Raw genomic sequence first — 16,357 nt, forward strand, 5'->3', positions numbered from 1 at the left:
TCTTTCCCTTGAAAAATGATATAATAATTTCTTCGCCGGCAAGTAAGCCAAGGAGTAGAAGTACTAGAATCCTAGTCTGGTGTGGGATTATGTGTAGATATAGGCTTATTTCATATAAAAATATTTTGTGCCCATCTTGCTTTACATTTAATTTTAATTATTGCCGGATACTCATTACATTACATGGTTGATTGCATATGTGTTGATCTTAAGTTTAATGGTATATACCAATCAAAATGAGAATATTTAATTACTTGTGCTGAAAAGTTTAATTACGTACACCTAATATAGATATCAATGTAATCACCCTATCATTAAGTGGATATTTGTTGTGAGACTTAGATGTTTTGTGATTTTATTATTATAGCTTGTATAGTCGAATTGATTGCCTATATTGTCCTCTATAGCCACTCATACACTCACTTATTTTTTGTCACGACCCAACGTAGGACTTGGAATTAACCAAGGCGGGTACAAACAGTTGAATGGCAAAAAATAAGATTTTTTTATATTCATTTTCTATAACTAACATTTTAATAATGAAAGAGTCACTATATATATATTAAATTAAAGTAATACAATTAAATTTATTTTATTTCTGGTTGTCTGCATCTTCTATGAACATTTTATCTTCCATTGCTCATTTTTTAATCAATTAATTAAACCATAAATGCTAGTTTAAAATAACAGTGAACTAACTAAAACTAGTGAATACTCATACTTCAAACTATAATAACACAATGAAAATGAAGTTAATATGAATGTCAGTTGAACTTTTATAATTTAGTATAAAATATTTGATAGTTTATGAATATAATTGCTCACGACATTTCATAATACTCAAGGTATTTTACTATATCAATAATATAACTATCATTTTATATATGCACAACAGTCACAGGAGCAACGTCTAAAAATTATAGTAGTTAAGGTATTTTAATATCAATTTTTTTAATTTACGTGCACGAGTACTTTAGCATTCTCTCGTTAATATCATTAAAGGGTGAAATTTATCATAATCAAGTATCCATATACATTCAGTCTATATAGTTCATATCAATCATATGTGTATTTCATTCAACTCAATATTTTCTATATACATAATGCATAATAGTAGTTATGACTAAAATTTAAAATAATTATAATAATATAACCAATATAAAGAAGAGCAAATAAATCAGAATAAAACTTGACAATTGAATTTATAAGTAGCAGTAACTATTAATACAACTGATTAAGAAGAAACAAAAATACTATTAAATATCAAAAGTAAGAGTGCTCACTTCAACTTCATCTTATGAAATAAATCTTTTAACTTTTCTCTTTCACCGCTTCAATATTCTCACCAGGTTATATTTCATAACATTCTAACATTACTATATAACAATTTATAATTAAATAGACTATAAATGATTAATAAAAAATTACTAAATTTAACTATTTATCTCTTTTTTTTTAACAAGACCCTATCTCGATCTTATTAGTCTTTTAATTTAATTTCTTGTCCAAACTAAATTACTGAAAAAAATTCATAAAGTTTAATATACTCTAATAACCTTTTAATTAAAATAATTTATAGAATTAAAGCATAAAATTATAAATCCTTATCTTTCTTTACATTGCCTTCTTTTGCACAAACACTGACTTCGATCCGTCCAATACAAATCTTTTATAAATTCAATTTTTTTTTAATTAAACTTGTTATTTAACATTTAATAAATAAACATATAAATTACATTCATTAATTACTAAGTTGAAACCCTAACTCACCTTAAAACTCGTTTAGGTTTTCCCTATACTCGCACGCATGCCTCTTCTCCCATACTCACGCGCGGCTTGCCTCCTTCCACTTTCTTCCTTCATGTACAAGATGCATGAAAATGTTCACCTGTATGCCAGTACACGCAAAGCTTCTTTGTCCCTCTTTCGTTTGACTACGACATGGCTCCTTCCAGCCCGGTTCAACCTCGAGCCCGTTCCTGCACACAAGGTACACCTTCCCTTGCTTCCATCTCCCTCACTTCCCTCATTCAGCTTCACTCGCAAGCTATGCCGCCGTTATCGAGCCATACTAGCTCTTTCGACGTTTGCAACGCTCGCAGAGGCTTGGATTGACACGCCTTCTTTCTTCTCCTCCCGACGAGTACTCAACATTCAAGCCGAGCCACTTGCACCTCTGTAGTTGTCTTCAAATGTGTCATTCACCCCGAAGGTATGCTCGTGCTTACGATTAAAGTTGGCGTCACCCTCCTCTCGCTCTCTCTTCCCCTTGAAATTGCTTCCCATGATGTCAAAATTGTTCTGAATCAAAACAAAGTTTTGTTTCTTCTTATAAAGGTAAAATGTTCACGCCCCTTGCCTCTCCCATTTGATGTGACTCGTCCGTTTTAATGGTTAACGGTAAAAAAGTCGAGAATTACAATCTTCCCCACTTACAAAAATTTCATCCTCAAAATTTCTAAATATACTCCAAACCTCAAATCATTGCATGAAACACTTGAGAAATCTGTTCTTTTTTTTTAAGTCTAGATCTCATTCACTAAGATAAAAATTGACTATAATAAAACAAAAGTCTGATACAAGATTATTCAACTAAATTCCCCCGTCGTCTGATATACATCATCTGAAATAGAAAATAAACTAATTAACCCATATTAGCATCTGCATCAGCAACAGGTTCTTCATGCTCTCTGTGTAAGGGCATAAACTCATGGCCGAACTGGCTGTCTTGGTTGACCTTGAATAGGGACTGAAGTCGTAGACTATCATTCTTTACCCTTACAATCTTCTATGAAAGAACTCCAATTTATTTATGTTCTGAGGTTTTATGGCTAATTGAAGAATGATATCTAGCAATATGACTAGGCTGACGACGTGTGTTAGAGCCCATCAAACATTCACTCTTATGTTGTCTTTCATAATTGGAAGAAATGACTACAATATTCTGAGTCATACCTCTACTAAATTCACACGAGCTAGCTTGATCTTCTTTCTAATGGATCCCTCTGATTGATCCACATGTTCTCCTTCATTAATACTCTTCCTCTAATGCATCTCCTTTCACTTCTGAGAAAGCTGATATTCTCGAGAGGATGGTGACACAAACCATTCTATGAAATTCTGCATAAAATCCTCCCTACTTACCATCAGATTGAGTACATCCCTCAATCTATCCTGACACTAACCATGCCACCACCTTTTAGCTTCATCGTACAACACAAATGTAGTTAAATGCACTTTTCTTTCATCCAGAAATATCATGTTATCATATATCTTCTCTAAATGCATCAACCAGTTATCTGCTTCAATTGAATCTTCAGTTTCATTGAACAAAAGTGAAGGTAACTCTTAAAATATATTTAAGTACTTATACAAGACAATTGTCTCATTCGCACCAAAATACGGTTGGAGTCCTAAATCAATTGTCATCTCCGCCATCATATGGGTCAGGGCATTTTCGCGTTCACATTAATAGTAGGCGGTATTTCATCATTTTCTATCAGATTTTCCTCTTTTATAATTTTGGGTGTATCCATTTGCCTGAAAGAATATAATTATTTAACTAGAGTTAACTTAAATTTTCAACTTTATTTTTACTAAATTTTTTTTTTAATTATCATATTGGCTCTTTCATCAATATTATATTAATTAATCCTAAACCTATCTCTGATATCACTTTTTTCCGAACCCGATCAAAGACTTGGAATTAACCAAGGCAGATGCAGACGATCAGATGGTGAAAAATTAATTTTTTCTATATTCATTTCTATAACTAACATTTTAATAATGAAAGAATCACTATATAAAATAAATTAAAGCAATACAATTAAATTTACCTCAATTCTTGTTGTACGTGTCTTTTATAAGTATTTCCTCTTCTATCGCTCATATTTTAATCAATTAATTAAAACTGATGTTAGCTTAAAACAAGAGTGAGCTATAACTAAAACTAGTGAATGCTTAAACTTCTAACCTATAATAACAAAACAAAAATGAGACTAATACGCATGCAGTTAAATTTTTAATTAATCGGTATAAAGCATTTGATACTTTATGAATATGATCACTTTCAGTATTTCATAATATTCAAGATGTTTTAGTATATCAATAATATGTCTATATTATTATATATGTATAACAGTCATGGGAGCACCGTCTAAAAATTATATGAGTTAAGTTATTTCACAGCCATCGGACATTCTTATATATATATATCACACACACACACACACACACACACACACACACACACACACACACACACAGTGTGCGTGTGCGCGCGCGCGCGCGTGCATCGATTTTCTTTGCATATTTTTTAATTCATGCATTCATCAAACTTATGTCCATCAATTTCTATCATTCACTTAAGCAATGAAAGAGATGATGAGAGGTGTCCTTTTCCATGTATTTGCAATGCACCAAACTCATCGGTGCAGCCTATTTTACAAAAACGGCAAAGTTCAAACAATTTTGTTTCTAGTCAATGGTGGTCTCAATCCAAACTTGCACAATATCGTGTTTGTTATTCATCAATTTCACTGTGTGGCAATTCTTGGGTGCCTTCTTAAAAAACCTTCAGCATTTCAAACCCATCGGTATGGTTCATTTTGTAAAACAGGCAATATTTGTGCACAATTGAATCAAACTCTTTTAGCAAGACTCTTGAAATGTCAGATCCATTGGCTATCAACTCATTACAATCAATGAATTTGTATTTTACAATAAATGTAGAAGTCAGCAAACTCCACTTAACATATCTAATATATCATCTAAATGAGGAATAAAAATCTAAACTTAATGATAATTTTGTCGAGGGCTCTACTGCCAACACACATGACAGTTCTCATTTTAGGCATAAGCAACGCAGGTACAACATAGAAAACTCATTTCCCTGATAAAGGTTTTCCTCATTTCCCCGATAAAGGTTTTCTTAAGTAATTCATCAATGCATCTTAAATTCAACAAGTTCAAATATCTTAGAATGAGTCAAAGTAGCTGAATGATGATCCAAAAAAAATATTAAAAGCATATTCTATACCTCTTAGTAATGGTAATTCTTAGGAGGCTCATTAGCACAACTATTTTAAAATCAATAAACACTTAACTAACATCATTAAGTGAAATGATGACCTCAAGAACTACATTATTCACACAATCTTGCCTATTCTCTATTTTAAATGGTGTCTGATTAGAATATGTAAAATTCCTCTTCACATTATAAAGAGCATTAAATTCTTTTGCATACCCAGGCTTACCCTTAGATTTGGAAGGTTTCAAACACTAATCTTCTCTCATTAATCTTAAGTATGTGTATAACGCTAAGGTCCACCTTACAGAACATGAGCAGTACACATGGGTAGCACAAAACACTAGATTTAATCAATGCAGCTAGCTAAATAAGAACAAAGATTATCTTAAGACATAGAAACAGCAGTTTTATGCACTCATATTACTTAACATGGTTGCAGATGTGATTAGAGGTTTAAATTCATGCAATAAAGGATAGATTTAGACACAAACTTTGAGCAACTTCTATTGGCAATCATGAATTTGTAAAGTTTTTCCCCATGTTTGAAATAATTTTGAAAAAGCATAGTTCTCATCAAATCAAATTTAATTTTCCGTATCCCTATGATGCAACACAAGACATTCAAGAAATTCTCAATTAAAATATTGTCAAAATCACTAAGCTTTTCATCACTCATGTACATCACTAGAATCAAAGATCTATTATCATCCTCCCCACAATTATATATAAGACCCTACTGAGACACTAGTGCATAAATCAATTTGATGGTACTTAAAAAATTCCTAGGCAGAAATCTTAAAGAATTAAACACAGATGTATATGAGATTAATTTCCCCTTGTGTCATTATTACTTATAGTATTCAAACCTTGGATGCAATAAGTGTGATAAACTATATTTAGGGCCCGTTTGGGCCAGCTTATAAGTGAGGCGGCGTTTTGAAAACACCTCCTATCTGTTTGTTTCGCACGTCCGGACAAATTATTTAAAAACTGTGTTTACTTTTTTCTATTACACGCAGATCGCGGGGTTATACCCGCAATCCGCGTTTTCGTTCGTCGTTTTCCCCCTCTACCCCTCCCTCACGACAAAACCTAGCCTTCGCCCCGAACCTTTGCTCTCCTTCGCTGCGCTGAAAGCCATTCGAAGTTGTTGCCCTCCTTCGTTGCGTTGAAAGCCATTCGAAGCCTTCGAAGCCATTCGTTGCTCTCCATCGCCGAAAGCCCTCCATCGCTCTCCTCCGGGCGAGGAAGGTAACATTCGTCCTCCTCCTTCTTCCGTCCAGCGAGGAAGGTAACCTTCATCCGATCCTACCCGAAAACAAGCGAGAAAGATAACCTTCATCCTTCTCCTCCTTCCGTCCGATTTTAGGATTTTAAAGATTTTTTTTTTTTTGCTGTTTATTAAAGATAGGTGTTATGCATGTAAATCCCCCTAAAATTTTATTTAAAATCCTAAATTTTTATTCCTGGTCAAAACTAAAACAAAATATAGATATTATTTTAATTATGTTTTGCTCAATTAATCTTCATAACTTCTTACTTTTAAAAAATTAAATAATAATAATTATAATTGAATAATAAAAATAAGTCGATTTGACTGTAATATTGAATGTTTTATTCCAAACGGCTTCAGTTGATTTATGTTGCGAGTGTTTAGTTGAGAGTAGCTGACGAAATATTTGAATATAAGTTTGAAAACTTCTGTTCAAATTCATATATCTCTGTGGATAGCTTTAGATGTTCCTAAACTTGATTATTGAAGTTATAGATTTTAAAATTAGTATAAAATATAAATTATTGATTACAATTTATGTTACACATAATTAAAAAATAATTTTTGAAAATTAAAATTAATAATGTCTGAATAGCATTTTATAAAAAAAAGCTGTAAAACTGTTATTTACAAAACGCAAAAACCAAACAGCTAAATAGCTTATCCAGTACAGAGGCCGAGTGGTCATTTATCCAGAATAAGCTGTTTTCCAAACGCACAAACCAAACAGCCAGCCAGCTTATTCGGATCAGCTGCTCATCAGCAGATTATCAGGATCAGCTGCTTATAGTATTCTAACCTTGGATGCAATAAGTGTGATAAACTATATTTGATTGATGAAATGATGCACTCCCTAAATATATAAATTCTTTTAGGGAGAAAATCTTAAAATTTGTTCAAAATCTGAGCAACTGAATGTGTTGAGGTGTCAAAATCATAATTCATAGACTTTGTTCAGTCCACACTTTTGAGTGCACATGAATTCAAACAAAATCAAAGAAGCAGGTTACTATATAAATTAATAATATCTACATATTTAAAAATAATGTTGATTTAGCATAAAATACAAACAACCCTATTCAAATCACGCAAGCATATAAGAGAGAAACAAAAAGGGAGGCAGGAAGCCTCCTCATAAACACTTGTAAAATAAGAAACCTTGCAAAATAAAAAGAAAACAAACGCCCTACAGGCAATTTAAAGAAAACAGGAAAACTTCAAAATAAACAATTCTTACACAAACATTTAAATAAAAAGTTACCACACAATTCTTATCTATTCACATATCTAACACCTAAAATTTGATATTTACATTTATAACATTTTGGTGTTATAAAACTATTGGTGAAATGTGTATTTCACTTTTAAAAAGTTAAGAGATTATGGTTGGGTTTTTTTTTTTTTTTTGTGATGTTAAAGATTTGAGTGGCATGCATGTAAATTTCAAAGTTCAGGTTTTAGATATATAAATGTATTAGAATTGTGTGGTGTGAATGACCCTAAAAAAATTAAGCATGCATAGCATCATGTCAATGCTACCAGGCTAGGCCTCAACTCACACTGAAACATTGCATAACCTTACAAAAAAAGTTCTATCCAAACGAGTGATTGTTCATCATTCTGTAATGCTAGATCATCATGATGCATACATATCAAGACATAAAATAAGGAGTAGGAAGACAATGAATACATACTTGGTTCCATCCTAGTGGAGTAAGATGAGCATCAAAGAGTTCTGGAGACATGTATGCGCTGTGGTCTTTTTCTCCTTCTACATTGTGTATCCCTTGAGCGTGCCTAACCTGGCACATTTTTATGAGAGAAAAATCAATTAAATCTATGAGACAAAATAGTGAACATCTGTCATATAAAATAGGAATATTTACATGCATACCACTCAATTCCTATGTATTTGCACATTTAACACCTAAACTTCAATTTTACATACATGTCACCTTCCCTATGCATGAAAAAGTGCATTTCACTATTTAAAAAGTTAAAATGGTGGTCTTTTTTATGTGATATGGAAGATTTGGGTGGCATAAATGAAAAAATTAAAGTTTGGCTATTAGATATGTAAATACATAAGAATATGGTGGTATGTATGTAAATGCCAATAAAATAACACAAACCAGGTGTAATATTTTACAGCGCTGTAATGGCAACAAAGAAGAGCTAGGACGTCCATCCATATCTGCAGATGAAATAGAAGATGAAAACAATTAGAAAGGCATTAACTAGATGTTTGAGAGCACTCTCGTGATAGTGCCAAAAAACTTTACCACGATCTTTAAAAAAACAGTGTTCTAAGAATTTATGATGAGAAAAATGTAACTTTTGTCATTTCGAACTTTTGCATGCTGGTAAATAGCATAAAAAAAAGTCAAATAATGAATGACACTTTCTCACAAGAAAATGGTAAAATGTTTACAAATACAGTAAATTTAAAGTTTATCAAAATGATATAAATTGGCATGCAAGGAAGAAACAAGAATTTATAAAAGCGCGCCTGCACTAAAAAATTATAAAACTACTCGATATGTTTTCAAAAAAACTGTATACACTTCACAGGCATAAACCAATTGACTACATGGATAATGCGACTTATGACCAAAAAGAGGTATCAAGCAGTGGGTCAGATCTAAGTCTGCCTTCCACATCCAAAAGAAAAATAAAATCTAGTGATATTGAGGTATTTAAGTGAGAGAAAAGCGTTTGTGAAGACTTCTGCAAGAAATATGTGTGAGATCCTCACCTTCACTGGCTTGGGATAAATGTGCAGGTGGAACAGGGAAACATCCCTCAGAGAAATGTGCAGGTGGAACAGGGAAACATCCCTCAGAGGGCAAGTGATTTTAACTTATGTCCTCTATGATGGATCCTAATTGAGAAAAAACAATATTGCTAAAGTTGGAAGTCAAAGTTTAGAAAGTCACCTCCAAGAAATTTTAGTTGTCTAGCAGATAAGTGACACCTCCGCAGGTACATGCAGCTATGTAAATAAATAAATTTTATTTAATAAATATTACTTAATTATATTGATAATGTGTTAATTATGTAGTGTGTGTACATATATATGTATCCGTTTGAGCATATGAAGTATAAATATTTGCATAAACGCGTGCTATGTAAATCTAGATATAGAATTTTTTTAAAAACAAATACTTTATAAATATATTAAGATGTCATAAATTTTTTGTATAAGTTCTCTACAAAATATTTATCATCACCATTATCAAGACCCGGTTATATATTTATAAATTATGAAAATAAAAATAAATTATGTACCCTATAAAATATAACTAAATTACATTAACATTAAAAGCTACTGATATTTTAATCCTATAGGATAGGCTTAGATTTGAATTAAGTAGCTAGCTCCTAATATTTAAGATTGAAAGTAGCAATTTAATTCCTCTTGAAATTAAAATAAGAGGATTCTTAGATTCTCCATTGATTTTAAAAGGAAGTTTAGGTTAAGGTCTAGGAATCTCTTAAAATATTAAAGGAGGTTTAAACAAACTTTAATTTGGTCCCCCAGTTTTTCTAGTCTTTTACCCTTTTTCTCTTTTTCCTTTTTTTAAATGAGGTATAATAAATTTAATACCACAATTGCATTTGCCACATTGAACTATCAAACCAGCTTAACATTACAAAGCATTCCATGATTATGTAAAGATTAACTACGTCAACGCCTTCTAGAAAAGAGCTCACATCCACACTTTTTTTTTTTTGTTGAACCAACTATTGGTTGAACCAACTATAATTGTCACTTATTGTTTCCTCATAAATACCAACTAAACCTTGGATTATCTTATTTCTCAATAAAAACAACTATAGTCCATCATGATTGGTGTTGATCTACTGCTTGAGAGCGTATGTCAGAAGGTCTAGGCAGCGTCCCATAATAAGGTTGCAGAATACATAATGTACCAAATATGAATATCAATAAAAGGTAAATAATGTGGATGCTACTGGATCACCAAGATTATTGAACCTTGTCGAAAACAAACAAGATTTCTAAGATGCAAAATGATTATAAACAACCCAACTTAGATATGATTATCACTTGAATGAGTTGTCATGGATGCAGGTTTACCGCAGATTCTCCCTCTTTCACTTCATAGATGTTCCAATTCTCGTGACGCTATGGCCTGAATTCTCGGTGATATGACATTCCCATCATGTCGATCCCAACATCGTTTGTGGCTACACCAATAGATAGGGTTTCATGTGGCTCGTTTGCACAAGCAACATGCTCATCCTTTGCCTACCATTCTATCTTCACCTTAGTTCCAATTCTGTCACACAAACAAATTCAATTGTGTGAGCTCCATTCGATGCAAACCCCCTCCCCCCTTCCAACCAGTGGGGCTTTATCGATGTGTTTGCCATCATTCTTGTTAGTTTCATTTGTGATATCGTGTTCTAGTTCACCCTTTTCAGTACAGCTGTTGACAAAAACACCTTCTCATGGTGTTAGCGTTGGCAACTTGTCCAATCTCTATTGGTCCCACAACCAATCATCTCATGATGTCCTTGTTGATAATGTTTGTGATTGAATTTTGTTCTCTCTCATGTTTGTGGTCATGCAAGGTTGCTTTCATTGATCTCTATCAAGGAATCCTCACTTCCTTATTTTTTAGAAACTGTTTGAATCCCAACTTCTCACATGGTAATTTATTCTAAAACTATGATTAAACCCCCCTGAGGTCATCATCTACCGCCCTAATAAGCCTTCGAGCTTTTGTGGTTGCTGCTCTCACTTTCTCCCCGATTGTTGAGTCTCCTCTATCTCAAACTCGTAGCTCCTTTGCAAATGTTGTTTGTGGTTCAAATAATACAGATGCTTTCTCCTCTTTAGTCAACAAGTCTCCACTATTCTTTCACCAAACTTAAGAGAAAATTCAACATAAATAGCCTTCAACTTTTCAATGCAAGCATTCTCTCTTTTTTTTAAATGAGAATATTTATATGCTTATTAGACCTTTCAACCTCTCATTTATAGGCAAATTCAACATCCTAACATAGAGGTAATTCATAAGTTCACATCAGATCTTATATTATTAAATAACTAATTTGTTGGTAGGAGCTTAAACGAGCCGAGCTTGAGCGAGCTCAACATCGGCTCAAGTTTGGCTCGTTAAAAAATACCACCGTTCGTGTTCGACTTGTTAATATATCTAGCACAAAAAAATTATTCGTGTTCGTCTCATTTGCTTAGCGAGCAGAATATGAGTGGTTTGCGAACAACGAGCCATTTTGACAGTCCTAGTCATGCAGTCGTAAAATGTTAAAGGTAGATGCGAGATTTAAATCTTATTTTATATTAAAATATTCATTTAAATAGAATTTAATATATTTTCAGTCTATTTTCTAATCAATAATTTTAATTGATTATACATCTTTATAGCCTTTTAATCAATTAAATTAATTTAGAATAATACTCATCAGTTTTATGTGTATATATATATATATATATATATATATTTATTTATTTATTTCGACTTAAAATAAGTCAAACAAGAACAAACAAATCTTTGTTTGTGTTTGACTCGTTTGCTTGGCGAACAAATCGAACACGAGCTACTTAACGAGCCGAACACGACTAGTTCACAAACAAGCCATTTTGACAGCCCTATTTATTGGGCACATTAACGCTCAATATGTCATCATAAAACTCAAGTTAAAAGCAAATTACATAAGACTACCCTCATGAAAATCCTATTATATTAATAAATTCCCAATGTGTGTGCTAAATTGATCTCCCTGTTTTGATTACTATATGAAGTCTCCTTTCACTCCAATTTAGATCTCTTTTCCACACATTTTTTTTGCTATACTTAAACCAAACTACATTATTCTCTTTGGCTTTAATCTTTAAAAAGTATTTACATATAAATGCTGCAACAATGTATTTTGTCAGGCTCTCTGTTGCTAACAATTTTGAGGAATTGAACATAACTACTTTTTTTATAAGGTGAGGATTAGGTCTCCGTCATCCAGATATTGAAAAAAGGTGGAATTCAAAAACATGCCATCAAATCTTCAAAATAAAGTATCTTAGTGTTTCAAGCCTCAACCCAAGCTTAAAATTCCTCTATTTAAGCATAGCACATTACACATGAAGACCCTTTAGTAGAACTTCACCATTCCATTGTTCAAATTTATTCTCAAAAATTGGATCCAAGTACAATTCCTCCTCAGGAGAATACTTGGCGTTTCTACTTCCACTAGTCTTGTGATGTTGATCAAGTTGTGTACTAGGAAATCATCACTTACTACTCTACAAGTTATTGAAACGCCACGACCTATTCTTTTTGTTCAACAAAACGATGAATATTTGTCGCAACATGTTTCTGATTCTAACTACATAATTCAAAGTGTCAACTCCCAAATGGAAAAAAAAAATCATATTTTTAATACTGCAAGAAATAGAAATTAGAAGAAAATTAATTGTCACATTGCTACCTTAACTAGACTTAAAGCTAGACAATCCAAATAAAATTTGTTTTTACCTTTTTTGTTATACTTCTATTTTTCCTCAAGCATTTCTTGTTAAATGGTCCTTTATATATAATATCTTTATCTAGTTAACATATTTATTTTTTATAAAATAAATGCAAGTCGGTATGAAAAATCTGGCTATGCAAGTCTTTATCGTCATTGCAAATTCTTTCATCTATAATAGGGATTGTGACAATAAAAAAACTTCCCAACCAACATTCTCTAAGGTCATTTTTGGTTTGAAAAAATTGGTGAATGCAATGACATTTTACTTAATAATTTTATAGCGGGTTTTTGGCTCTTGCGTAATTAGTAAGCAGTTGAATTAACCGGAGAAATATAAATGAAAGCAAAATATTCGCTTTGATATAGTCGATCAACACAACTAAGAAGCTTAATAAGTATCCTACAATACGCCAATTATGATCTAGCTTAATCTACTCATAACTCGCCAAGCTTAGAATTCATGTAAAACACCGCTTCACAAAGCCGCTCTCTTCCCAAAGATCTTGACAATTGTTCTAGAGTAACCACCTGCAAATTAGGGTTCTCACCAAAACTCGCTCAAGCTTCTTGCCAGAAGAACTAATATGGTACATCAACCTCTATAGAGCCTACCCACAGTTCCCGCTTAGCATGCAGTTTAACTTACCAACACCAATAGAGACTACAACAACTACATTTCCAGTTATTTTTTCTATAACCTAACAGACCACCATCTCTAGCCCACGCATATAAATTGCAGTTCAATGGTCATGCACATACATATGAAAATCTAGGACACGACATGAAATCATTTTGTATTTTTCTGACCTGATCTCGGTCCATGTGTTTTTCCTATACTTATCTCACTATAATCCCAATAATCTTTGCTCTAACGCACCATTTCACTCTCTAAGGAGTTAATGAGGTCTTTGTAATTCCCAATAAATAAAAGATAATCTTTCATCCACAATTTCCCTCTTATTTTATCCCTCTAAACTTCCTTAGGCTTGGCTCAAATCTGCGGTGAGTTATAACCCTACAAATACATTGGATTAAATCATCCAGCAGCGAACAAATGCAATTTTCTTCCATTGAAATTTCTCTGTCCAAACCCTGTGATTATTAAACAATATATATTAAATCATCATTGTGACTCACTATCATCCCTCACAAAAATATAATCTTACTTTTAGTCAACCAAACAAGATATAAAAAAAAAGTTCTTGCAGAATTTTTCCTCAATCAATGAAATTAGGCAAAGCAAGTTTCAACCTTCCACGTTTTCATTCCTTCCCCCTAATCCCTCCAAGCTGAACAAAACTTTAAAAGCCCTAAGAGAAAAATGATTGATGAAATCAAAGAGAAACTTATCCTCGAACACCTTAACAACTTTCCCTCACTTATATCACCCAAAGTAACACCAAACGCCAGCCTCCTCCTCAAACAAAACCAAGCGCAAGAGAATACATATTGCAGAAGCTTTGCTAATAGATCAGAAAAACCTAAGCAACAACAGAATAACATGCAAAAAAATCAGAACTAAAAACGAGAAAAGGGCCCTGGTCTTGTGTATATCCATTCATTCATCACCTGTGAAGAGAGCGGGAGAAGATGAGCAGCAACGAGCGTTCAAAGAAGAAGGGTGGAGACGAGCGGGAGACGAAGGCGGGTTTGGGGAAGAGACGAAGGCGTGACAAGGATGAGTGGCGCTTTTGCTTTTGCAAGATTTGTGATTGAGAGAGGCAGCGATAGCTTTGGCGTTGCAGAATGAGAGGAAAGGAGAAGACAAGAGGCACATTATATGAACGTGTTCGGTTCAAAATCTTTGACTGGGACCTGTCGGTATGGGCCGACGGCCTTTTGGCAGACGGTGAGCACGGGACTTTTTCGTTTTTCTAGAGAGAAATTTACGCGCAGCCCTCTAATTTCGTAAGTATTTACACTTTTTTGTGTCAAACTTCTAACTTTAACGTTTACATATAGGCTATTAGAAAAATGTATTTCAAATTTTTTTGTTAATTAAAATTATGATATTTTTAGTGTGATATGAAAATTTTCAATGTTATAAATATAAAGTATATTTATCTATTATTACATTGTGCATTATTTCAAATAGGCTAAATGCCATGATTTTTTCCTTTTCAGGGTTTTTACATAAAAAATGAGATGTTACTTTCTGCTTCTGATTTATATATGTGTTGGATCTTGGACCAGAATTAAGACACTTAATTTATTATTTTAACTTTGTCAATCTTTAAGCATGCATCAGTTTGGGAAATGAAGTTTCGTTGGGTATATTTTTGAAGTCTCGCACGTCAAGCATCTGATTCGTTTTTTAATGATATACAACACCTAACTGGTAAAGTAACCTCTTTTACATCTTTTGAAAATTATTTATGAATATTCTTCGATGTGAGAGGCAACATTCATTGTAGTCTTAAAAGGTCATTCACGTCAATATCCGGAGCATGATTGTAGTGTAGTGGTCTTTCCACATCTCATTCAAACAACAAGTTTATAAGAGTTGGTTCCAGGCCAGGGGCTCCCCATTACAGTCACAAAAGGTTGTTTACATTAATATCCTGGACACAAATTATTGGGGTCTTCATCTCGCTTTTTATCAAGTCTAAATGAATCAACTCCATATTAGGGGCAATTTTCACTACAACTTCAAGAGAACAATCATGTTGTGATCAGCCACTGATCTGAGTTACCTAGCTCGAAAGTGCTCTCTCAGTGCCTCCTCATCATATAAGAGCTTCTGCTCAATCGAATCAGGAAGTTGATATCTTAAATATTTGATACATGGGTTGCTTTACAGGCTCGTATGAAAATACCCCTCATTGGGGGATAATAAATTCAAGGGAATAAATTAACAAGTTACTCAACGTCATTTTTGAGTATGGATGCAACAATAATTCCAAAAAAAAAAGTACGGTCTATTTCGAACTGAACCTTAGTCTGGAGTAATAAAGTGCATATTTGACACCTCATTTAAGGCTTAGTCGATCCCGGGGAACTCAATTCGACACCTTCCATAACAAATTATAGTCATCAAGTTGAAGCTTCAACTAACAACCTTAGATAGGACAAAATCTTTTGGTGGATTCCCTTCAAATTTGTTCATGACGGGTTAACTTTGTTGAACATATCCAATTATATAACATAAGATGAGTCTTACATCTTTTGTGGGTTCTCACCGACTTCTTCCATTATAGGCTATAGTTGTTGAGCAGATGTGCCCTGAATAAATAACCCATAAAAGGTCAAACATTCTAATGGCATACATGATCTCCACCTATACCTCTAGAAAACATGCTCATGAGGCAGCTTCAATGGAAAGCAAGTAATGGATATATTCCTCATTAGAAAATTTTTATGAGGGTAAATGACAGACAAGGTCTCTTTCGTACCCCTAGAATATGAGTTCATTAAACAAGTCTCAATGAGAGACTCATAGTGGGAAGGGTCCTCACTAGAAAGACTCTATGAGAGAAAGTAGTTGACAGAGTCTTCACTAAAAAAACTCAAAAGGCTATGAGCCTTAGAAAGTACAGGTACAT

General features: G+C 33.1%; 1 protein-coding gene across 2 annotated transcripts in view; it reads right to left on the bottom strand.

Annotated features, from left to right (window-relative positions):
• Positions 1 to 14,653, bottom strand: part of LOC110032915 (phosphoglycerate mutase-like protein 1) — a gene marked incomplete at its 3' end in the record, with an annotated part of 42,193 nt that extends 27,540 nt beyond the window's left edge. Inside the window, 3 exon segments of one of the 2 annotated variants that reach the window (XM_020736700.1) lie at positions 7,997 to 8,104; positions 8,435 to 8,496; positions 14,385 to 14,653. In XM_020736700.1, the coding sequence (XP_020592359.1) occupies positions 7,997 to 8,104; positions 8,435 to 8,496; positions 14,385 to 14,592 (378 nt within the window). 2 annotated transcript variants of the gene reach the window in all.
• Between the last annotated feature and the right edge of the window lie 1,704 nt (positions 14,654 to 16,357).

Source organism: Phalaenopsis equestris, unplaced genomic scaffold (assembly GCF_001263595.1).
Source record: "Phalaenopsis equestris unplaced genomic scaffold, ASM126359v1 Scaffold001057, whole genome shotgun sequence".
Lineage (NCBI taxonomy): Eukaryota > Viridiplantae > Streptophyta > Magnoliopsida > Asparagales > Orchidaceae > Phalaenopsis > Phalaenopsis equestris.